Raw genomic sequence first — 24,149 nt, 5'->3', positions numbered from 1 at the left:
CGGAATCGCAAGTTACCACTGCTTCCGGAAGTCAGCAATCAACGCTCTCTATCTTAGCACCTCTTTTTTTCCACCATACTTTGTTCCTGGAGGGGAAATATGTATTTCTTGCGAGAGTGTCGGGTAGATACTGTTTGAAACAGGTGTTTCATTTCGTGTGAATTTCTAGTTTCTTGAATATCGAGTAGTTCGCTTCGTCCATTTCAAGCCGAGTAAGTAGATGCCTCGGTGACTTTACAGCATACATAATAAAATTCTTCTATCTTCGCGATAGTGAGTCAACATGGCCGCGGAACGTCGAACCTTTGACCAGACTCGCTGCCATTCGATCTATCGACTAACTTAGGTAGTTTTCACAACTTCCTCGCTATCTCCTTTCTCCCATTGTCTGCTACTGTCGAAAACAAGCAAACTAACAGTAACAAGCGTCGGCTGCCAGGAAAAAGGAAACAACCTCTTGGGGAAAACACGAGACGGCAGGTTCGCGCAGGCGACATAGCTCGGCTGCTGTTGCGATTCGCTTTCAACGCACCGGAAACGGTGTTACAGGGAAAGGGGAGACCTGACGTCAGCGGAAGTCGATGATACTCGCGAATGTGCAGAGTTAAGGATGTGCAGCTACGATAAGGCGACCGGAATCCTTGTAAATCATGTACACGATGATACCAGCGCGAGGCACGACGCCAAGTTTCCTCTTTCGCGTTTTTCTATGCGCCAGCAGGAACGCTAATATGACTTTCACCCGTTTAACGGAAGCTGCAATCTTGAATATGCGAGAGATTTAATAGACACGTATACCTAGCTGGCCAGGCACGCAACTTATTTTTTCTCGCGACGATTATTCGTGGAATGCCCGATACGTGGCCTATCGTAAAGCTACCGGCATTCTTTCGACTTGACACGGAGCGTATCGAGCTTGTCGACTCGGTCGTAAAACTTTACATAAAGCCTGGCGAGACGATAACTTTTCGCCAGAGGTAGGGGAATACAACGTTTCGAGCTTTGGTTATCGCGACGGTCGGACTTCCATAAAACGTTATTCCTCCAAGGTCATTCCATGCGAAAATAAAGCAGTCCGACGTGGCGTGGCTTTTCCAGCCGATCGATCGGCTCGTTCGACTCCTCCCACGTTATTCCGATATTCGTGTGGAACCTCGCGTACAGAGACAGAACGTTCCTACGTCTACCAGCCACCCCTTCGAGGGACGACGACGAGTCGGTGAAAAAATTATAGACGTCTGCCGGTTTGCCGAGACTGTGGAAAAAGCTTCCAACGGTGTCCAGGCCAGGCTCGTGTTCGATCCGCGTGGCTCGAATCGAGTAGTTTCTTTCTTTTGTCGGCCGATCGGTCGAGTGTGGAGACGGTGGCGAAGATAAATTGCTTTCGAGCAGCTCAATCACCGGGAACGTGGCAAGAACCGACTTCTCTCCGCCAATATACACCAGAAATAGTTAATGCGTCGACAAGCTATATTTCTCCGCGTGTTTTCTCCCCTCGTTCCGCGAGAAACTAGGCCTCTGCCGCAGCCGCGAAATTAACCATCGTCGAGCATATGATTTATGAGACACCCTATAAGGCACTAAATTTACATTTATAAAAGAAACCTGGATAATTTCGAGTTTTTCGAACATGCGACACGAGTATCCGTATTGAAATACTCGTGCGAACTCGATCGATCGGTATCTCGTACATTTACCATTATTTAGGAATTGTTTCACTCGGCGCGATAATATGAGGCAAACATGTTCGCTATTGATGAACGATCGTCTCACTTAACGGACGTCGTTCAGCGATATTTGCGACAATGATCAGCATTACGCATCCAGAATTCGTTCAAGATGGAATGTAGGTGCGCAATAATCTGCTGTGCCAGTCAGCGCATAGTATTTTAGTCGCGTTTATGTTTTACGAGGTCGATTCGACGAAACTGTATATACTCGCATGCATGTGTTTCCTAAAGACGCAAGTTGGGGGGAACACGGTTTTACTGGCCATTGCGAAATGCAAATCCGTGGCGCCAGTTTACACGGTCGTCACTTAGCCACGTTACGTCATCCGCCGCGACGTCCACTGAATTTTTCCTCTTCCTTTTATACCGATTTCGACTGTGTTCGCATTCTTTCGCGTTGCCCATACATGTCCCGATAATTCGTTTAATTGCATTAACGCCTTACGCGAGCAAATTTTCACGTTGTTTTCTTGTATCACTTGACAAATGGCGAAGTTGAATTCGGATGGAAGGCGTACTCCGATTCGTTTCACTCTAAACCAAGTAAGTCTCGATTCGCAGAAGCAGACTATTCCCGTGGCGTTTAACGTGCGTAGGACTGCGATACCTTGAACCGGAAACGTCGCAGGCATGTTGATTGCATGGAATATATCAATCCGATGGTCGCTGCGCGTCCATTCACGAGCGCACAAGCGCCACTCGCGTCCGGACATCACGATGCATCAGAGAGGCCGACGATACTCGCATCGAAAACGGATACCGCGGACAACTTAATTAGCCAGTCGACGTATGATTATCTGTATCCACCTAGCCAGTATTCTGCCTGCTTCTTTTTGATTTGCAAAAACTGAACGACCGGAGCGGTCTCATTATGGTCATTAAAATTCTTTGGACGAGTCCACTCAAGGATCATAAAATTTACCGGTTGCCTGATTAATATACCTGCATATAAGACACATATTACCATGTACAAAGTTCATCGAAACGAGTTCGGCGCGTGTTTCACGATAAAATTTCTGATCGGATGAGAGGACACAAGTGAAAGTCGAGGTTGGATCGTACGAAAGAAATCTTCCTTAAGAGTAAACCACTATTGTTACGTCGCTGGTGTATTTCACAAGTTCGCAGGGTCTCCCTCGGTGAGTGCAGCGTCGTTTCAAGAGGCATTCAGCGTCGAATTATCAGAGCGAGTCGGCGCTTTTCGATGCAACGGAGCGCATCCAGTAGGGAACGACAGAGAGCAGATTCGTCTACAATGGCCCAGGGCGACGAAACAATCACCGCGTCCCCCAGTTCTTCGAGAAAGCGAGGAAGTCGCGCACAATGAAACAAAAAGAGGAATAACCTCTCTCGCGGCCGTACAACGTCGACGTCCCGGAAGTGCGAGCCGGTCGTGCCTCATTACCGCGTGCGTTTCCCGTGGAAAGACTAATTGCAACGCTCATCCCTCCTCCCTTCTCCATCACCCTCTTTCTCTTTCTCCTCTATGCTGCCTTCTGTGCCATCCCGCAATATCTCCTCGCTCTTTCCTCCTTCTATTCCTTAGTCGCCGTTTTCCGCTCATTTTCCCTTTCACCGAACGCGAACGGGAAGCAGCGGGAACAAATCGTGCGTTCGTAACGAGGCCCCGTAGACGAAGGTCGACCAAGGATGAAATCGATTTGACTCGCGCGATCCTCCCCCGGAATTCTCGGTTCCGTCTGATTCTCGACCAACGAAAATGAAAGCCCGGCTCGCAGCACTGATTGGGGGAGAATACAAATGGCACGGTAACGAGAGAGTAGGCACGTTCCGGGTTACAAGATCCATGCGACGGCGGTTCCTTGGCCGATTGGTCAAGCGTGCAAAAGAGACGCCGCCACGCTGGGTGCGAATACCCAGCCGATTCCAATAATAGTTTTCTCCAGCCTGCCCCCCACTCTTTCACTCTTTCTGCAACCCCCTTTTGGACCTCTATAAATATCATCGCGTGACCCAGTTTTCTTTAGGGGGAAAGAACCAGAAATGTTGCCATAAACCAAAATGATCGTATGACGCCATTTTCTAACTGGCTAATACTGGAAGTATTATACATAGAAGCGAATGCCGGATTTCGCAAAGGTCGCCCTACCGAGATTTAATCCACAGTTTTTAAACTCTGAAAGCTTAATAAAGCTATATGGTTGCTAGGAACGACGTGTTCGGACAGGGTTGACGATTACTCGGATGGCTGACGAGACGCAAAACGAGTCTGGTGACAGCGTGAAGTTTCCATTTCACCGATGACCTCTTCGGAACGCAATTTCCATAACTCGTCGGGACGGGTTCAGAACGTAGACAGTAAACGGTAGAATCGTACTTTTGTTTTTCCCAAACGAATTTTTAGGCGATTACGAACGCATCCGGAGGTACCACACGAATTAAAATCCCACGACGTGGCGTCAGGCAAAGTTATTTCGATTCTGCCGGAAGTTCCACGTCCTCGATCCTTTCTCCGATCGACCATCGATCGTGACCGACACCTCTGGCATCACAATTTGCCGTGATGGCCCATTGTGTGTCCGAGAACTCGGCTGGCGCTTTACACGCCAACGGGACTATCTTATTTCAGCCGAATGATGGATAGAATCTGACATTCACCCCGTTATTCACTGGAATAATCGCATCGGCAGAAACGCATCGATCTAGCAGAGTTTGCAGCTATATTCGAGCCGCTAGTTTCAGGGGGTGGAAAGTTGAAAACGTTTATCCGTGGCGAATATTTCGTTCGCGATGGGCAACGATCTGTCTGGTCGACGAGCCAACGCGGGGTCGTTGTTCTGTCATTTATTGTGCTCCCTCTCGCTTCCTACCCCTCATTCTCCCTGTTCCACTCTATCCTCTTCCTTCCTCTTTCTCTTTTTCTGTCCTCTCGCGTACTCTTCTCTCGTCACGCTCAACCGCTCCCTTCGGCTTCATCTATGTAATTGCGTGTGCAGCGTCACTCGCGAGATCGTTGTCGCCGGCGTTTTCGCTAGTGTTTCTTTTATTTCGTCTCCGAGTTTGCGAACTACGTGTTTGCCAATGGAGAAACGATCGCTACTCGAAGACGCGTAACATCGGGCACATCGAACTCGGAAACCGTCGAATTTATATCGACGATTCGATAGAAACGAGGGCTTTGAGCAGCGTTTCACGGTGTCAAGGTAGTTCGCTTAACGAGCGATGCTTTTATCCGCGGCAACTCTTTTCGACCTTTCACCTCTGGTGAAATGCCGCGTGGGCAGTCGCGCATCTTCCGACTCCACGCTGCTCGGTACGAGAAAGTGAATTTTTCTTACTGGATAGCCACGTTCATGGGAACGTAGGTGGGAAATCGCGGAACGAGCATCGAACCTCCTCTATTATGTGCAAATAACGTAAATCGGCTTATCGCTGGTGAGAAAGCGGAAAGTGTTGTTGGAAATTAAGACGGAAAGATTCCATGATAAAATGTATAATTGGAAGATTGAAAAAGTTCATTGACGTTTCTGATCGAGCAGCTGATTTTTATCAACTCCAATGAACATGATCGTAAATCAACGGCCTGATTAAACACGATTGAAAAAGAGAACGATTTAATTTCGTCGATTGAATTCCAACGTCTGTGGCCCGTGTAGATTCTCCGGGCTAAAAAGTGGTTCAATTCGTTAGACACACCCGCATGTATCTGCTCGTGTTCGTGCCAAAGGTCAACGAAATCGATACATCCCAGCAGCGTTATCTGAAGTCACTTTTTCCTACCCTGTACACTGTTTCCACCTTTTTTCTCAGCCACGGATAGTGACCTTCTATGCTCGACGTTTATTACTCGTTTTATGTATCGCTTCGTTATTTTGCAAGACAAAGGCCAACTACAACTGCACTATCACACTTATTATTGCTAATTCTTCGAACTGCATGCACATCTATCTCTCCTACGAATAAATCAAAATGGAGATCTTAAGATTGTTCGTTCCAAGATGTGTTACTTTATGTTGCTTATCCTTTGGAATCCGTGGGATCCGTCGGATCGCAAGTCCAGTCGTTCGTCCTACGGGACCAACGCGGCGTTATCGATCTCCGTATAGATACGAGATATCGAACGAAGGGAGTGCTCTGTCCTGACCCGATTTTATCGTTACAGGCGGACAAAGACAGGGGCCACCCACACTTATGAAATTCCAGCACAATCTTGCCTAGTATCGACGTTTAGCTCGCGGCTACCGTGGAAAATCGCTTGCTGGAGGTTTTTTGCAGCTCGCCTTGGAGCTCGCTCTAAAAGACTTATCAACTGGTAGAAAAACACCTTTTAAATATGTCAGTGGTCCTGCATTGACCGTAACGAATAAACGAACATGATATCGGAGAAACTTTTTAATGACAGAAAACGTCGAACATTGACGTTAACAAGATGTTATCTACGCGTTCGCCTTCCAAGCGATTCTAAAGAATCATTCTTTCGCCTGTCACGTTCGCGTAGAGTCAACAGAGATGCCTGTTTCGTAACGAATCGTAACAGGTCTAGCGCTTCTGGTTATGAAACCACCGTGTATCATCCTCCCACTGTACTTTGTAGAACACGGAAGATTTATTAAACATAGAAAAACGAAGCAAAGTTTTATCAAAGGCAAATAAACGGAGAAAGAAGTGTGACATGCGCGACGAGACGAGACGGAACGGGTCGAAAGCACGACGTTGCGCTTGTAACGGAAACAGTTACGGCCTTGACTCGTTAATTAAATTCAGCATACATATTCATTCATTCGCTCGGAGGAAGTCCATACAGGTAGCGTCATCGTTGTGTTACCAGTTGCTAGTTTCGTTGGACGATCGGGTGGGAGGAGAGAAACGCGTTTGACGCGTGTCGTGCGTCACCAGGCGCTAACATGTTTTCGTATAAGCGACTTATAGTTTTCTGGTCGATGCCGAACGTCCATATAGGACGATTTCGTGCCGTTCTTCTAAAAACGGTGGACAATCCTAGACGCCACCCTTTTATGGCCGGGACAGGCGGTCACGCGTCGCTTGTTTCCCTTCTTATCGGGTCGGTCGCGGCCACGTTTTCCCAGAATAAAATATAAAACGATCGATCAACCACGACGGGAACATTTTTAACCAAGCACCTGTTGCACGCGTCGCGACGACGGATTTATCCATGTGGAAGTTTCTTAGCGACTGAAACTTCCCCGCTCTGCTGCTGAATTCTGTCGTTTAACTTATCAAGAGATTAGAGGATGACGAAGAATCTCCAACGAGGGGAAAACGAAGTGGAACGGATCTTCGTTTATCTGGTAGAAATCTAGATCTTTTAGCAACACGAATGTTTAAACGCTAAATTCGCTGGTTTCGTTCCGCTAGAACGAAGAGCAGATTCGATGATTCTCTTTCAACGAGGTCACAGATAGACGGCTGATGGCAAAAGTGGATCGAAAAGGGGGACACAAGCGGTCGTTTGATAGACGATACGCATCTACGCGTGTACGCGCGCTGCGTGCGTAATTACGAGACCGCGTACACGCCCCCAGAAACGTCAGATAATGCTTAATCGCGCGAGTTATTTAAAGCTCCGAGCCACACTTGAAATTCGAGGTCTATTTAGGCGCGACGCCGTGCTCCTCTTCCATGGAAGAGATGACTGCCTCTTGAGACACGACGCTACCATCCTCGACACGCCACAGGCTGCATTATGCTGATCGCAACCTTGGTCATAGCGTACCAGTTGCGTGGCTTGAACCTGGTCTAATACTCTTAGTGTTTAGCATCGTGGCGGCAACCAGTTATTCTTAGAAGTGATATTTGCGATCAAATATCGAAGTGAATGGCAGCGCTCGTATTAGATCAACGTTTCCTCTTATGTACTTTCCTAATTTATTACATGGTTGCGCAATAATTACGAGGAATAATCACGTGACTCAATTTTACTGTTTGCTACCGTCCTAATAAGAAAGGTCATCTAACCATACAAACGAATTAACCTCCATTGTTCCCGCGTAAAAAGCACGACATTTATTGCAACTTGTATGTTACCGCTCGGAAGGAGGACTCGTAAACCGCGGTAAAGCAACTGCGCGCATACACGCAGATAACTCTAAGATGGTCTAGCAAGCGTTTCGAACATTCATTTTATTATATCACGAACCTTTTTCTCACGAATCATCCGACTGTATCACTCCGAGTCGCGTGAAATGGTCGACCGATCGTTCGACGACCCCGGCTTGCTCATTGAATATGTAATTTCTAATTATCCGATGATCACGGAAAGAGACGCTTCCTTTGATGGTACTCGTCACGGGAAAAGGATTTGTACGCGCTTGCTTCCATACTCCCACCACCGATACTTCGGCGTCGAGCGTTGGTGTTGCGTTACGGACGCCGATTCTGGATCGACGTGACGAACCATACAAACGGATTAAACTCAGTTAAAGGCGTCGGGTCTGAGTCAGTGCTTATTTTAGAACAATTAAGGGCCGGCGATAGCTCGGCCACGCCGCGAACCAACTCGTGCATTAACCATGACGAAAGGTTTCAGCGTGACAACTGCACTTGGCGGCGTTTGTGGTCCCCACGCGGTTGCATAATTCTCGCGGCAACCGAGTCATTATGTATTTCCAAGAGAATTCGAGCGACTCCCTGGTTCGGGAAAGTCGATTAACGGCGAGCACGAGACACAATCTGAACAACGAGTACTGGATTTAAATAGAACGCAACAGGTACAAGCTGGTCGATTTGCATATCTCTCACCTTCGTGCCGCATTGCGGACACCGTGCAGAGAAATAAATTCACGCCTGGACTGACCTGTATCTAATCTTTTGCCTTTACATGGTTTTTGATCACGATCGATTCGCTCCATTCTCTTTTAGCCTCTTTATGCGATCATTCCGGTTTTGATCTTTATTTCTTGTCCTCGAACATTAAATTTTACCAGACATCCGATATGAAGCATGACTTGTGGCTTGAGATTAATTGTATCAACCGCCAGGGAGTTTCATTTGCCAGCAGATAAAATCGTAGACGAGGGCGGTTCTCGTTAACCAAATCCACAGGGAGACGTCGGTGGCCTCCCCCAAGCGATAGCATTCGGAAGGATCGTTTCGTAGTCCCGTCGCTTTGATTTCACAGTCATCGTTTCGAGATTCGTCGGCAAAAGAAGCGGCGCCACGTTTAATCGACCGAGGAATCAAAGGGGCGTTGGTACCAGGCTAGGACTTGGCTCGGCTTGGTCTTGCAGTTTTCTGCGAACTTGTCTTTGTGGTTCGCTCGAGGGTAACTCGACGACGCTCCAGCTCACCAAACAGAACTGCAGGGAGAAGCAGTCGCTAAAAACCGCAAAGGGGTTGCTCGACGAATCTATTCGCACGCGTTGCAGGCACGGATACGTCTCAATTATATGAAAATTCCTCGTGAATGGGCACGATCTCCCCCTGTAGATACGTTTTATACGAATACTTGGTTTTACCTTTATAAACCAGATTGTACAATTTGTGAAACCACATCACGTATATAAAGCTAAATAAATCTGTGACGCGAGTCTTTTCAAATGTCCCACGTGATAGATTGGATCCGCCCCTGAACTCGTACTCCAACGCTCGTCCTTGTTGACAGAGCCGGCACTACGCGTCCTTCTGGTCCTCTCTTTCTCCCCTCTCAATGGCCCACATTTCTTTGCACAATTGCAGAGGCACAGAGGGTGGCTGCGTTGCCCGGGTCCCCTTGGTTTTTCGCGCAGGAACTCGGCGGAAAAAAGGGATGGAGGGTCCTTTCAGCGATGTACCGGGTCGCACAGCATTGTGTCACCATCACCGCTCGGTTCTCGTGCTCCCATTATTATATCATAATATTATATCGTGACTTCCGTCGAGGATCGTTTGTTCCGCGGAAAGGGGTGTTATGTGTAGCCACGTGCACCGCGGGTTTTGTCCCCTTATTAAGCGTTCACCCCGGTGCTGCGCGCGCGCTATGAGCAGCGCTCTGCTCGCGTGTTCTCCTCCCTCGTCTACGTTTACATAGACCGCACGTGCTCCAAGTGCTTTTCAATATTTACATGTATATTAGAGCGGCGAGATAATCCTGTCGCTTAAGGAGCTCTAGTATTTTAAAAGAAAACAATTTCGGTCGTGATAAAGCTACGATCCACGCGCCGCTGAAAGGATTACGCTGGGGAAGCAGAGAGCGAAGATGAGTTCATCCATCGTCGAGGAATTATCGAGGACGCTTAACGAGGTGTATGTTACGGACACGTTGCACGTTATGAACTGTTTGGTCAGCTGTTGACACTGTTCTTTGTGTTCGGGATCAGTGTTGCGAACAGTCGCGGCTTGATATGCAACGAGCGACGATAACAAGCACTCTATACGAGTCATGTACACAGGTATACGCGACGTAGGTACCTATGCAATTCGATGTAATTATCGTTTCGTCACAGGTATTCGCTGTATCGAGTACGTCGAGAGAATCGTAACCTCGGCCTAGTTTTTTCGTTACACTTTTCATTGTCTAACGACCTCCTTTTAATCGTTTGCGAAAAAGCTGACAATGAGAAACTGCCCTTTAAAACTTAAACTCGACGCAATGTTAAACAGGAGGAAAACACGAACAACTTATTGCCAATCCATGTTATGCTAATTTCATAAAGTGCACGACCCATTATTGATTCGATACTAAACGGCGAACAAATATAAAGCAATTAGAGGGGACTAAACGAGACCCGACACGAATTACCATGCTTCTACGCTGGTTGTCCTCGGTGTTTTATTAAATCGAGGGGGACACGGTCACGTATTTTTGAGCAAAAGGATTCCCCGGGGCGCCGCGCCGCTCGTCCGTTTCGGCTACAGACAGCCACGGTGATAAATTTTCAGCTAAGAAGCGGCCTTAATGACAGTGACTCCGTTCGAGTGGCAATTCCGCCGTTCTCCGGCTCTTGGTCCGACGCCGAGGGTAACGTGCAATTGATTCGATCGAAGAACATTCCTCGAAGCAGGTACAAGTGCCGCGTGCAATATCAATGCGATCCCCGCCTAATTATTTAAATTACTCACTGCCTTATAGAATTCTTAATCAATCCATGTCAGACGTGTGCTCTTCCGTGATCGAGCCTCCTTTCGCCTGACGCGGTTTTCTTTGTATTCTAAATTCGGTTTAAGCGAACGTTTATCCACTCGACACGAACATTCGTCGAAATTTTGTTGTATTTTCTGTTGTATTCTTTCGACACTTTTCTCGCCACTGCCAAACGAGCTTGATTCGCAAACGAATAGGAATTTCGTAGATCGTTGGCAAGCCACATTTCAACGGAATCTCCTCGAAACACGCGCGTTTCTCCGGAATTATTCCGCTATGTTGGTTCTCGATTTACACTCGGCTGTATTTACTCGACGCTCCAAACGCGGCTCTACTGAAATAGATTCACTCACGACCGCCACGAGGAATGGTAGAAAAGCAGCCGGATTCTGTTCCCTCGTCGACGACTTCCTTCGCCCGATTACATTTCCACTGTTACCGTAAGCTGTCGATGCTTCTGCTTTAAATAACAGTTTAACTCACCGTTTCTTTCGAGATTCGTACAATTTCAGTTCTACTTAGTTCATAAATTCTTTACGGTTCGATAAAAACAACGTAGGCAGGAAGCAATTAAATACTATGAATTTAGAATTTTTATTCCGTAATCTATGCCGGAAATAATGCAACGGAATTTCTAAACGACTTCCACGATTACCTAGTTGCCAACATCCGTCGCTGCGAGATATTTTCGTGTAAACGAAAACGATTCATCCGAGAAATGGATTCGAACGTATCCTCGTACGATGCGCGTTTCCGGTCACTGGTACGAGCAATAAGGCGACCTGCAAGAGGTCGTTTTTCTCGTTAGTGTGTCACGGTGCCACTCCTAGCGGTACACCGCACACACACACACACACACACACACACACATCGGTTCTTCGTTGTTATGCAAAGAACATTTTCTTGTCGTTGAATCAGCACGGTTTCTTCTCAACCAGAGATCCACGCTACATCGCGCTCTTACCGGTCTATTGTCATTCACGTGACTCGAGATGACAAAATGTGCAGATATTACAGTTCCACAAGTGATTCGTTTTTTGAGAGTGATCGAGCTCCATTTTCCAACGTGATATTTCGCCAAGTGCATCGGCCGGTCGTTGCACCGTCCGTTGCACTTTTCACGGTTGAACTTCCAGGTGGAGCGTCTCGTCGTCGCTAAATGTCATTCGTAACGCATCCTTGCAAATGCTAGCGTAATATACGGTAACGTTCAATTCCAGGTCGTTGCCTCGGCGGCAAATAATCGACAATATGCTCGCTCCGTTACCTACATGCAGTTCCAGCAATTTTAAGAATTACAGATTAACAGATGTAAAAAAGAAGCTTTCTAAATCTTAAAATATCCGAATCTAAAAACATTGCCAAGTTTTTAATATTTAAAGTGGTAGATATACTAAATTGTTGGACGATGATGTAAAGTAGGGATCATTTGGTCTCATGTACAAGTTCAACGTTTGAATAATGATAAAAATCAATGTTTGTCAGACTGTTTCGTAGTCAGAATTCCTCCTCTATGCTGTATCCAACAAATGACCGATTGGAACGGGAACTTTCAGTATTCGTATTGTACGCTACACAACCAGTGTATGATCGTCTAATTGAATATTTTATATCGTGACAGACGTCAGTTAATATCTTGTAGTTACAGCTCGGCCACGATGGTGCTTCCACTTCGCGGTAGCCGTAATGAAAGACAATGCATACTAAACGCGTCGTAGGTAGCTGTACCGGCGTGTTGTAACATCGCTGCGAGTCACAAACAACTCGACGAGCGGAATGTGGCTCGCAAAGTTGGCGATTTCAAAGTCATTCCCTTCGGCATTCTCCTCGGTCTTTTCTCTTTTAACGCGAGAAACTCGTTTTTTCGGGGCGGTATTGCTTCTCGAGCTTCTTTGTTTCGTCGCTTTCCGCGAGCGTTGAAAATCGCGTGGGTGGTGTCGAAGGTCCCGGAGATCTCGATAGGAGAGCAGCGTGGTCTCGCGGCGAGTCCTAAAATTCGCGAAATATTTATAGACCGCAGCTGCACAATCGCGTAGCTTTGTAGTCTCGTGAAGGCGAGCTTCCTCTCTTCGACCCATTTATATTCGTATCTTCGTAGCTGATGCAACGTAACGGTGCGTAAAAACCGCGTGGCACTCCGGGTCAACGCTGGAAAAGATCATCCCATTAACGGTACACCCGCGACGTCCTTTGAATTCGTCGCGTGCCTCGCGACAACTCTCTCGCATAGAAAAGAGATATCTAGTTAGCTCGTGTACTCGACGAGAAACCAGGCAACCTCTATGCACTATGCGAATTACGAAGATGACAAGAAACGAGTACTCGTTTACTTCTTTTCGGGCAACTCCAAACAAGAACTGTAAATTACCATGTAAATTTATAGCTCGGTTTGATTACGCTACGAAGAACGCCGACTCTTAAAAGCTTCTGCACGAGACACAGACTCGTGACGAGAAAGAGAGCTCTAGGAGCTTGACATCGGTACATTGTTCTCGCTTTTAGCCTGCAGCAGCTGAAGTAAGAGACTCTGTTTCTTTCAGATGCAAAGACACCTTGTTGGACAACATAGAACACGCTTTTAGCGTCCACAAATCTTAAAGAGCGTCGTTTAAAAAAAAACAATCGAATACTGTTCAAGTCACACACTCAACTCAAAATTCACGAGCCTCTACGGTCCGATTCACACCCTGGAGAAACGATACGCATGTCACGTAGACGGTTCCACTTTCCCCAGCATGTGGTTGGTAATAGTCACTTTAAACGATGTTCAGACGGAGAGTGGTAAGGATTTTGGGGGTCCGAGTCGTTAAATCAGGCAAACATGGAACGGAACAGCTGTGAAAATTTGTTTTTCAGACAGGCATGCATACACGTGTGTCTGTCGCGCATATTTCCCGAAGAGCAGCAGAAACGGACCGGTTTTCTTCGGTTTCAAGAGGCGGCGAGGGATGAAACCCTTGAGCCAGCCGACACCCTTGTCGACGTCTTCCCGTATACAAGGGGTTGTGTCTCGGCTTTGGTACTCTCTCTGTCTCTCTCTTTTCTCTTCTCTTTCTCCGCGATTGTGAGAAGTGGGCCGCTCGTGCGAAAGAATGGACACAAAAGGGACGGGGGTGCGCAGTCCGGGACGAATATCTTCGACTGCGCCTATCCGTGGATGCGAGTACGCGTTTGCAAAGTTGTGTGCTGGATTCTCAAAGCTTCATTGTAACCGCTCCTCGCGAGAGAAACACGAAGAAGATTGCTTGTGCGAGAGCCGCGACGAGTTCACAAGCGCGCACGACCGGCAATCGAAGGGAAAGAAAAGAAGAGGCCGGCCTACTCGACATGCAAGAGGAAGAAGGGCGTGTGCTCGAATTGAGCCGTAGGTTTCTGGCCGCGTAGAAACAAATGTATGTACGAGGAAACCTTTTGAAGCGAGAAAGACGCTCCAGCCTCCGGGCATCCTTTTATGTCGCACCCCATCGGCCGATTTTATCTCCGCAACAGTTGCTCCGTACACCCGAGGGAGCGTAATTAGTGGATCGCGACGGATACCTTGACTCTCGGCAATTATGGGGGACTTCGACGTTACGGGGAATAATAGCATTTCAATTCACGATGGGTTGTAATAGCGGGACAGCGTTGGCAATACGGTATAGGGTGGAATCGAGCAATTTGTTTCGCTAAACTAGCCCATTCCGATTCAATAGAGCTATCCAAATCACCAATAACGTTCCGCGTGATTATCGTTTAGAGAAAATAGGGAAAGTCACGCGAGGATCGTAGAATATTCCAAGAATTACGACATGGAAATCCGATAACCGGTCTCAGTAATAATTCCATGGGACAATAACGTAAACAGGACGCGCGATAGGACCCAACCACGTGGTCGTTAAGTCCGCTGTGCGTAAATCATCGAGCGTGCACAGGGCCCGGATAGGAAGCGTCGTGAAACTCTGACGCACATGTCCCGGATACGGGGTCTGGGTATGACGTGGAAAGAAAAATACAGAAAGCTGGCGCGCGCTCGCTCGCTCGCTCGTTCGTTCGCCATACCAAAGTATCGTGGCTCTAACGAGGATAGGGGTTTAAGGCTGCGGTCGGAGACTTGGGAAGTCGTACATTCGCGACCGCAAGAGAAATTAAATCTACCAAGTTATTGCGCGGAATGTTCCAAGTCGTCTCGTACGAATGGCGAACGAACGACCGAGAACATCGAGTATTCTCGGACGAAAAAATAGAAGGAACGCGCGAACGGTGTTTCTATGTTACTGTAAAGCAAGAATTTATAAGAATGAAGATTCTAACAGGTTGCTGTAAATTTGTTTCAATTTTTCTTGTTCATTGGATCGGATCTTAAATAGACCCATATCTATGTACGGAGAACTTTTCCGCTGTTCCATTGATCAATGTTCTGATAGATCAATTGAGAGGGGCCCATTATCGTTGCTCCGAATCTCCATCCGGAGAATAATCCCCCCCGATATATCCCACCCCAACAAAACATTAGGGGTGTTTTCTGTTTCCGGAATCGCGAGACGGTCAAAGGGGCCGATGATAAAGGCAATAAACACGCGTGTCTACGACCGCCATCTCGTTGGATCTTCATTGATAAATTGAGGTTGGTTCGTCTCCCTTAAAGAAGCATTAAACAATCGACCCCCTCTGACCATCGGTTAACCGAACATGTCCATCTTCGTAATGCCGTGAAATTAGCCATGACACGTCCAGATAAGAACGAAATAATTCTTCCAACGGCCTTTTCAATTTCCTATTCTGTTTGTTGTATGCAGATATCGCCATGGACTGGTCGGATCACGCGTTATGGTGGCCCGAGAGGAATCACTGGCTCACCAGAACGAGAAGCACTTTGGATCAGTATGGTGTTGCCGCGGATGCGCTTCTCCACTTCACACCGATGCACAAAACTCTGAGAGTACAGTTGCCGGACACGCGTTGCCTCGACTGCAAGGTCGACTTCTCCGTAAAGACGTTCAACGCCGTGATTAATCTGTGCAAGGAACTTGGTGAGTCTTTCCTCTAGGAATTCCTCAGAAATAACCGGCACCGTGGTCCTATAAGAAGATACGATTTAAAAATTCAAGGTTTTATTTTTTTAAGATTTGAAACGACGACTTAAGTGTTTCTGAGTCGGTGGTTAATTGGCAGCGAGACGTGTAAATCGGTTTGAAATTTGAAACTTTTGATGGTGTTAAACGGTCGCTAAGGTCGGCCGTTTTAAAATAGAATTTCAGCATAGGCGGCCAGTTCGCACGACACCTAGCCGTGATGGTGCTAATTGGTCCTGATAATAAAATAAAATTGTTAAATTCCCAGTCACGCGAAGGTCGCGCCAGCCTTCGTGTCCGAGGCTGAGCATGGTTGTTCTAACGAGCAGTTTTTTTAATCAAGGAAGTGGTTCGCCGCGATAATGAAGGCATTGTATCGCGCCGCCTTGCCTTACAGTTGCAAGAAGAATTCTGCCGAGAAAATATTCTTCTGTAGGGCGGCACGGTAATTAATCGAGACGGTTTCACAGTGTAACAAGCTCTCGCACCACGGGAAAACGACGCTCGATAGAAATTGCCAACTCGTGAAATTATTTATCCGCGTCACCGCGACGGTTATTACGTCTCGTTTCTTGTTTTTTGTCCACATAGTAGCGGACAGATGACCTCGCCGATAGCCTCGTGTCATACTCATAAATAGATATGGTAACGCGTGAGCTCTTACGTACTGTCGTTATTTTCTCGTAATAGAACAAATTACATATGGTAAAAAGCATATGCAAACCGTGTATCATTGCAAAATAAGAAATATATGGAGATTAAGACACCACCGGTTGTAGTTACATCTTCGAAAGATTTCGACAACGCGATGTTTTTAAAATAAATGTTTCCTATTGCAACGTTTAGGTATCAGACATCCAGAAGAATTATCATTTTGCAAACCGCTTGAGTCGAATCACTTGAAATATAATTTGAAAGATCTTCCGGCGAAGAAGAAAATCGAGAATCAAAAGAACGGCCATTGGAACGTCCCCGCGGACACGAACACGTTCATTCCAGTGAGTCAGAGTCCCAGAGGATCGACGGGCAGTCTGGACCAGAGCAGCCCTTTCATGTGCGCGCCGGTCACACCCAACAACAGAAATCACAGCACGCCGATCAGCTCGCCCGTCTCGGTAAGTACGAATCTCTATACCGAACCACTAGTTGTGTGTATCGTGGATCTGGTCGATCGATAGGATCGGGAATATCAGAGAGAGCCAGACCGGACCTGTTATGGTAATAAATAATCCCCGATCGACCTGATTGCCACGGCTATGATTTATCGATATTGGCCTATCATTACCGCTTACGAAGTCGTTCATCTCAGAAAACTAATTTGCTTCTCGCGAGCGGCCCGTTTTTCCGGCCGGCGGTAGTCATTAGATGTATTTATTGCTCGGCTGCGAGCACGATCTCGCCTGTGCTAACGTACACTCACGTTTCGCTCTTTTGCCTGCGTTTCTTCCAGCAAACCGGTACCTGGAAGAGGAACAACAACTCGTCGGGTTTTGGTAGCACCGGATCGTTCAACGCCAACAATAGCACTATGAGTCTTGAGGTATTGAACGGTGGGCTGTCCGAGTCTCTAGCCCAGAGTCCGACCACCATCTCACCGGAGGTACGGGCAAAATTGATCAGGCCGAAGAACCTCGTGGAACGCGCCAGGATGAACGTGGCCTGGCTCGATTCGTCCTTGTCGATCATGGAACAGGGAATACGCGAATTCGACACCCTGAGGCTGAAATTCAAGTTCTACTCCTTCTACGATCTGAACCCGAAGACGGACGCTGTCAGGATCAACATGATTTACGAGCAGGCCAAATGGCAGCTGCTCGCCGAAGAAATAGACTGCACCGAGGAGGAAATGCTCATGTTCGCTGCGCTGCAGGTATTTTTCTTACCGTTTTGGGTCTAACGACGACGACCGAGCCTTTTACTCTTTTCCGTTTGCGAGAATTTGCGCTGTAGCACCGCGACGGCCAGCCGCTGCGCAATTGTTTACGCGGCTAACGTTTTCACGATCCAAACATCCGGCGCTCGCCGACCGGATCGATCTATATATATCTACGTCCAGAGACGGTCTTGGCGAGCGGCAGACTGAAATAGCTGACGATGACACGAGACATCGCAGCGGAGGATTCGTTTCTAAAATTGTGGAAAGATCGGCATATCGGGACATCTGAAAATAGGAACGCAGAAAGTAAGAAAAGTTTGCTCGACGATCGTACGGAACGTTTGCCCAATTAAAGATACTCGTCCGCCTTTACGATAAATCGCCTCCGCTCGGTTCTATCTTCCCATGCAAATCTCGTTTTCTTAAACCGATTAACAAATCGAGAAAACATTGGCATCATCGATCCGATACACGCCTACCGGTTTCTCCGTCGTGGTTATCGGATTAAGAAAGAGGAAACTCCTATCTAAGGTAGAAACGCGGTGGACATTGGACACATTTGTATTCTGTGACGCAGGTGCAAGTGAATCTTCAGGCGAGCGTACCGCAGCCGAGTTACGACAGCAATGGCGCCTCCTCTCCGGTCGAGGACGACATTGATGCTGCCTTGACGGACCTTCAAGTCACTTTAGAGGGCAGTAATATTAGTAATGGCCCCAGCGACATCACCCAGGTGCCCGAGTTGTGCGACTACCTTCGCTTTTTGAAGCCGAAGCGTTTCACCTTGAAGGCATTTAAGCGCTACTGGGTCACGTGCAGGGACCTTCAGCTGAGGCTATACAAGAGTCGGGAGGAGACGAATAGCACCGAGTCGCCTGCCCACGTGATCAATTTGCGTGGATGCGAGGTCACGCCCGATGTCCATCTCTCGCAAGGTCGTTACGGGATCAGGTTGGAGGTGCCCAGTGCCGAGGGCATGACCGAGATGTGGATCAGATGCGACAATGTGAGTACCACCCAGCCTCCGCCCTCGTCCACGCCGACGTTCGCATTTGAAATTTAATTAACCTGCAATTAGCAACCGTTAGATCAAGTGACTTTAGCGGCTTTACCGTCTCTGCGTGGGAATTACCGAGTTCTCTGTTGCTCGTTGCAGGAACAACAATATGCGAAATGGATGGCGGCGTGCAGATTAGCGGCGAAGGGGCGTTCTCTCGCAGACGCCTCTTACGAAAGCGAGGTAAACAGTATCACGGCTTTCTTGCAATTGCAAAGGCCCGCCCCTGCACCTGCGATCAATCCCAGCGCTCTTGATATTGTGCCCGAAGATTACGTCGCGCCTAGATTCGCAAAAAAGTTCAAAGGAAAGGTAAGTTACTTGTTTCTGTAATTGTTCTCTTCGGGAATTGATTTCTTTTTTCTATATTCGTAGCTGGTTCAGAGGATTTTGGAGGCACACGCTAACGTGAAAGATCTGCCTCTAATCGAGGCTAAACTGAACTACATTAAAGCGTGGCAATCTCTTCCCGAGTATGGGATCTCTCTGTTTGTGGTTAGATTCGCTGGAAAGAGTAAAGACGAACTGTTGGGGATCGCTAATAATAGGCTGATGCGGATGGAGCTGCACAGTGGCGATCACTTGAAAACTTGGAGATACAATACGATGAAGGTGAGCGGATTTATCTGTATATAACTGTTAAGGACCTGGTATATGTAAAGGACTTTGTACTATCGGCATCTTATTTACACAGGCATGGAACGTAAACTGGGAAGTAAAACATATGATGGTTCAATTCGAGGAAGAGAATATTATCTTTGAGTGCCAGTCTGCAGACTGTAAAGTCGTTCACGAATTCATTGGAGGATATATATTCTTGTCGATGCGATCGAAAGAGGCGAATCAAACGTTGAACGAAGAGATGTTCCACAAACTGACCGGTGGATGGGTTTAGATACCAGAGGAGAAATATTTCATTCGATAAACCTGCGACACTTATCGAAGTGTTAAATTGTTTGTTATTCGTGAGAATGGAAACTCTGATCTGAGAAACAACGCCATACGTTGGCTGACATTTGTAAAAAATACTTAAATCTATATTTAGACGTTTTATTATAGTATTTGTAAATAGAGAAATTGTATCGTCTGTATACAACTGTTGCTCTCGTGATGAGTGCATCTTTTATTTCACATAGGAAATGACTTGTTCTTGGCGAATTAATTATTCGCTCGAAGTACGAAATAAAAAGGGTGATTCATTGCAACCTCGAGATAAAAAATCGTTTGTAAAGCAACACGCGCATAATAGCGAGTTATTTTATATTTTACAAATGAAACACGCACAAAATCGACCAGAGTAAACCACGCCTTCTGTACACGCGATGCTGATAATCCAGGCCACGAACGGATTAATATTTTTACAAGGATAAGCATGTTATATTTGAGTTGCCCTCTAAACTCAACCTCACTAGATAATATCCTTTATGATTTTTTCGATCGCCCAGATCAATCTCTCTCAGGCAAAATATACGTGTACGTGTAGTTTTAACATGAGAGGGTGCTATGCCGGGCGAGATTGACACAGAAGCGAGGATATATTAAATCGTGTAAATTATTTGTTGTTTTAGTGTAAACTATATATATTAAATATATTTACTTGTACCGTTACTTATTACTTACTTATATTATGTCACGTTACCGAACGTGTAATAAAAAATTATAGTTTTGTATATTAATAGATGCTAGTTGTACAATAAACTTAATTATTATCATCCTCTTAGATTTATTCCCGATTTATATAGATCGCTATTCATGATATTATGCACTATTAAAACTGTGATATTCTTTATTAAAAGTATGCGTTATTAAAAACCATGTATATATCAACAATAATCAGCAATGTAAAAAAAATGTATTATAAACATTCGTGTGTTCGTCGACGTTCGACGCACGAACGACGCTGGTTCATCCTTGTCGGTCCTATATTTCTTCATTCAATGGCAGACAACTGTGTATCTTTTCCCGCATTGTCCGTAGCCTTTACGATGGTACCATGATTTTGATTCTCAGTATTCTTGAATGACGGTAATCCTCTTAATACTACGGGTACGTTGCAACCCCCTGCAGCCCCTGCTCCAACTAAATTTCCTCCGCCTCCACAAGTCTGGTACAATGTAAATTATAAAAAATGTGGACGCATAATGTGTTGGAAATTTTATATTTGTTTCTTATTTAAGATGAATCACCTGCGCGTGAATAGGCGGTGCTGAATGTACTAATCGACCAGTAAGAGATCCAGGTTTCTCTTTCTTCGTGCGTACCCATTCATGGCCTAGAACTCTTTCTAGCGTTAGCCTCAAAGTAATGTCCGGTTCCAGAATATGTTTCACGATACTCTTTGCCAGTGCAGATACCGTTTCCCGTACTCGGGATCGAAACATCCAGTTCCTCGACATCTGATCCTTCAATAGTTTCTTTAGGTTCGAATCGTCGAAGGGCATGGAGGCGTTTAGCATGATAAATAGGATTATCCCAAGGGACCAGACGTCGGCCAGTTTTGGGTTGTAGGGGGTACCGGAAACAACTTCCGGTGCAGCGTATGCCGCAGAGCCACAATAAGTCTCGCTGAGAACGCGTCTACCTTCGTGATCAACGCAGAATCTCGCAAAACCAAAGTCTGCAAGCTTGACATTGAACTTCCTGGATAACAGAATGTTCTCACATTTAAGGTCACGGTGGGCGATATTCTTCCCGTGGAGGTAGTGCAGACCGGAAGCCATTTGTCTGAACCAAAGCTTCGATTGTTGTTCCGGTACAACACCATTTCTTTTTACAAAATCCAGGAGGTCGCCATTGTCTGCATAGCGCATGAATATGAACACTCTTGGACCACGCTGCAATATACTATGCACCTGTAATTTTTTTTACCGATCGTTAAATAACGTATTGTTCCGTTAGCATTCTGGTCTTACTTGAATTATATGAGGATTTTCAATCTTTGTAAGGATTTCGAGTTCACGAGGAAAGAACTTGTTGAGGAAATCGAGCGGTGCTTTTTCTTTGTCGAATATCTTACAAGCTAATCGCAATTTCTTCGAGCTCGTTCCGTCCACATATTCCGCCAGGTGTACGGTCGCATACGAGCCCTAACATTTACAAAATTCCAGTTTGCCTCCGGGAATAATTATACGATAATATAAAAAGAATTCGGGTTACAAAAAATAAAAAGTATAAAGAATATATGCTCGTCCTACGAAAGAGATGAGAACGCGGGAACGTTTGAAGGAACGTACAGAGTTTAAAAAGAAACAGACGACACAATATTGCAGAGCAAAAAGCAGGTAGAGGGGAACTGGAAGAGGTTAACGAACAGGTGGGGAATAGAGGGTTAGGGATAAATAACCTGTCCGATTTTTTTGCCAATAAGATAGCCCCGCTGCTCAAGAGCGTTCACCTCCGAATTTCGGGGGCTGAGTTGCGTGGCCATGCCAGTGGATCTTCATTGGACTTCGGATCCTGATAACAGATAACTGGTTCTTCTTCTTCGTTACACACCTCTCGTCTCCTTTCGTTTCTTCGTACAGATAACTTACTTCCTTTTTATTCTGTATCGTGACAAGTTTCTCCAACTTCCCCCTTCGGGGCGCCTACCCGTATCTTCTTTGAACGTGATTCAGTCAATTTTGTCGCCAGAGATGTAGCACTTCACGCTCCGCAAGGAGCCGGAGCACGCCTCGCTGATTATCACGTCGATGAACCCGAGTCGGGGAACCGTTCTGTCATTTCAAATGGCTGTGTACACTAGAATTTTGAGCGTCGACACCAGCTTGTACCTGGTACGGAACGGGGCAGAGGAAAAGATCCGTGTCTCATTCGAATACAGCCATAATATTCAAAAACAACAAACGATCGATTCTCGAGAATGATTTCGCCATGCCTAGATTCGCTTTAAAAGTATGTTCAAGTCGCTTCTTATACACGTGGTATATTTTATAAATATATTTTTTGCTCCTAACTTCGTTATATACATGTTAGATGTGAAATAAATCAATATTTGGGTTTATTAAGAATTTTTATTAAACGTTATTATACATTGCGTAAAAACGAATTACGCAGCCGGATCATCACCTTTAGTGGTACGTGTGTAAATAAGTTGTGCATGATGCTGTACAACTTGCTTAATAAGTCCTTTTTGTTGCAATTCAATCAGTGCTCTCCTAGCAAGTGAACCACGAATTTTTAACCTTTCACTAACAATGGAGGGTGTGATCAATTTGTATTGTGGCACTTCCTTGAGTAGTTTTTCATATGTGCCTTTGTCGAACAACACCTGATTGTTTAACTTATCACGTACTTTTCCTTTGGACCACTTCTATAATAGATAAAATTAAGAAAAGATTTAGGTATCTATCTAGATTTATTCTTTTGAACATATTTTTTTATAAAATAGTATCAGTCTCATTAAATCAGCTTTTTACTTCCACTGTTCGTCAAGATTATAAGTTTACATCATTTAACATATTTTACAAATTAATCCATGACTTAAAACAACTATCATACAAACCTTCTTCTTGGCTTTGCCACCAGATCCACCTTCTTTTTTCTTTTGTGTTTTTTGTGGCTGCTTTGAAGACCCCTTAGTATCCTTTTTCGGAGGCTAAAATACGAAACAAAATTAGATCAAATGTTCAACAAGATATAAGTATTAAGAAACGATGTTGGTTATTAATCAGGCTCATTAAATCAGCATTATACTATCACAGAAGCAATCAAGAATGAGTTTTTTCATCATAATGATTTATTAAAGCAATTATTAACTCTAAATATAGAATAAATAATGTACTTTATAATACTGTTTTTTCTTTCAATAATATTTCAAAGTGTCAACAAAACATAGGGTCAAGAGAAGAGGTTAGAACTGCCATGTTTATGAAATCAAAATAAGTTCCCATTTTGTATAATGGACATAAATTAATTTCGATCCTTTGAAACTAATTAAACAATATTCTAAGTAAACAAAATCGTCTTAGAATGAAATATCCTATTTGCACTGTATACACCATGTGGATGAAATCGCTCAGAAAGGTTATCCGTGTATTCATACATTATACATACAAAACTTTCCAATTAATTTTCAAAATGATAACACTGCACTACACAGAAATGGGATCTTTAAAACATAGATGAAATTATTTTATGTAAGTACTATTAAAATAGAAATAAGATCTTTCTCATAAATACTCACCATGATGGCCGTCGATTCAGAAAGAAAAGGGAAGTGAATATATCGCCATCTTGAATGCGTATCTCATTTAGTGCCCTCTACTTTACTGCGTTAGTCAATGTTACTTCAAAGATATTAGAAAATTTAAAAAGTAACTGAATTATGGGTAGATAAATTAATCATTTTATTGAAATTAATTTTTTCATTGCAAAATTGTTAAGATAAATTCAT

General features: G+C 45.3%; 3 protein-coding genes across 6 annotated transcripts in view; 1 reads left to right on the top strand and 2 right to left on the bottom strand.

The window, feature by feature from the left end:
- LOC117231070 (unc-112-related protein-like) overlaps positions 1–20,466 on the top strand; it is a 36,974-nt gene extending 16,508 nt beyond the window's left edge. For both annotated transcript variants that reach the window (XM_033489138.1, XM_033489139.1), the window contains exons 2-8: positions 15,546–15,779; positions 16,668–16,936; positions 17,272–17,691; positions 18,275–18,703; positions 18,854–19,066; positions 19,130–19,366; positions 19,449–20,466. In XM_033489138.1, coding sequence (XP_033345029.1) covers positions 15,546–15,779; positions 16,668–16,936; positions 17,272–17,691; positions 18,275–18,703; positions 18,854–19,066; positions 19,130–19,366; positions 19,449–19,649 — 2,003 coding nt within the window. In that variant the 3' untranslated portion in view covers positions 19,650–20,466. The remainder of the gene's footprint in view (positions 1–15,545; positions 15,780–16,667; positions 16,937–17,271; positions 17,692–18,274; positions 18,704–18,853; positions 19,067–19,129; positions 19,367–19,448) is intronic.
- A 95-nt stretch (positions 20,467–20,561) lies between these two features.
- Positions 20,562–22,664, bottom strand: LOC117231075 (testis-specific serine/threonine-protein kinase 1). 3 transcript variants are annotated; one of them, XM_033489150.1, is made up of 5 exons: positions 22,288–22,649; positions 22,098–22,210; positions 21,667–21,840; positions 20,941–21,606; positions 20,562–20,858 (listed from the first exon to the last, which is right to left on the bottom strand). In XM_033489150.1, the coding sequence occupies exons 2-5, from the start codon at positions 22,179–22,181 to the stop codon at positions 20,685–20,687; spliced, it is 1,098 nt and encodes a 365-aa protein (XP_033345041.1). In that variant the 5' UTR covers positions 22,182–22,210; positions 22,288–22,649; the 3' UTR covers positions 20,562–20,684. The 3 variants fall into 3 exon arrangements, with proteins under 3 accessions (XP_033345041.1, XP_033345040.1, XP_033345042.1); XM_033489149.1 differs by having other exon boundaries at positions 22,098–22,649; XM_033489151.1 differs by lacking the exon at positions 21,667–21,840 and having other exon boundaries at positions 22,098–22,664.
- An 83-nt stretch (positions 22,665–22,747) lies between these two features.
- LOC117231078 (40S ribosomal protein S25) lies at positions 22,748–24,032 on the bottom strand. The gene is made up of 3 exons (XM_033489154.1): positions 23,940–24,032; positions 23,259–23,351; positions 22,748–23,066 (listed from the first exon to the last, which is right to left on the bottom strand). Exons 1-3 carry the CDS (start codon positions 23,940–23,942, stop codon positions 22,803–22,805), a joined length of 360 nt encoding a protein of 119 aa, XP_033345045.1. The 5' UTR covers positions 23,943–24,032; the 3' UTR covers positions 22,748–22,802.
- Between the last annotated feature and the right edge of the window lie 117 nt (positions 24,033–24,149).

The sequence above is a fragment of the Bombus vosnesenskii genome, unplaced genomic scaffold (genome assembly GCF_011952255.1).
Source record: "Bombus vosnesenskii isolate JDL3184/JDL3185 unplaced genomic scaffold, Bvos_JDL3184-5_v1.1 scf7180000013270, whole genome shotgun sequence".
Taxonomy (NCBI): Eukaryota; Metazoa; Arthropoda; class Insecta; order Hymenoptera; family Apidae; genus Bombus; species Bombus vosnesenskii.
This window is presented reverse-complemented; position numbering and strand designations above follow the sequence as displayed.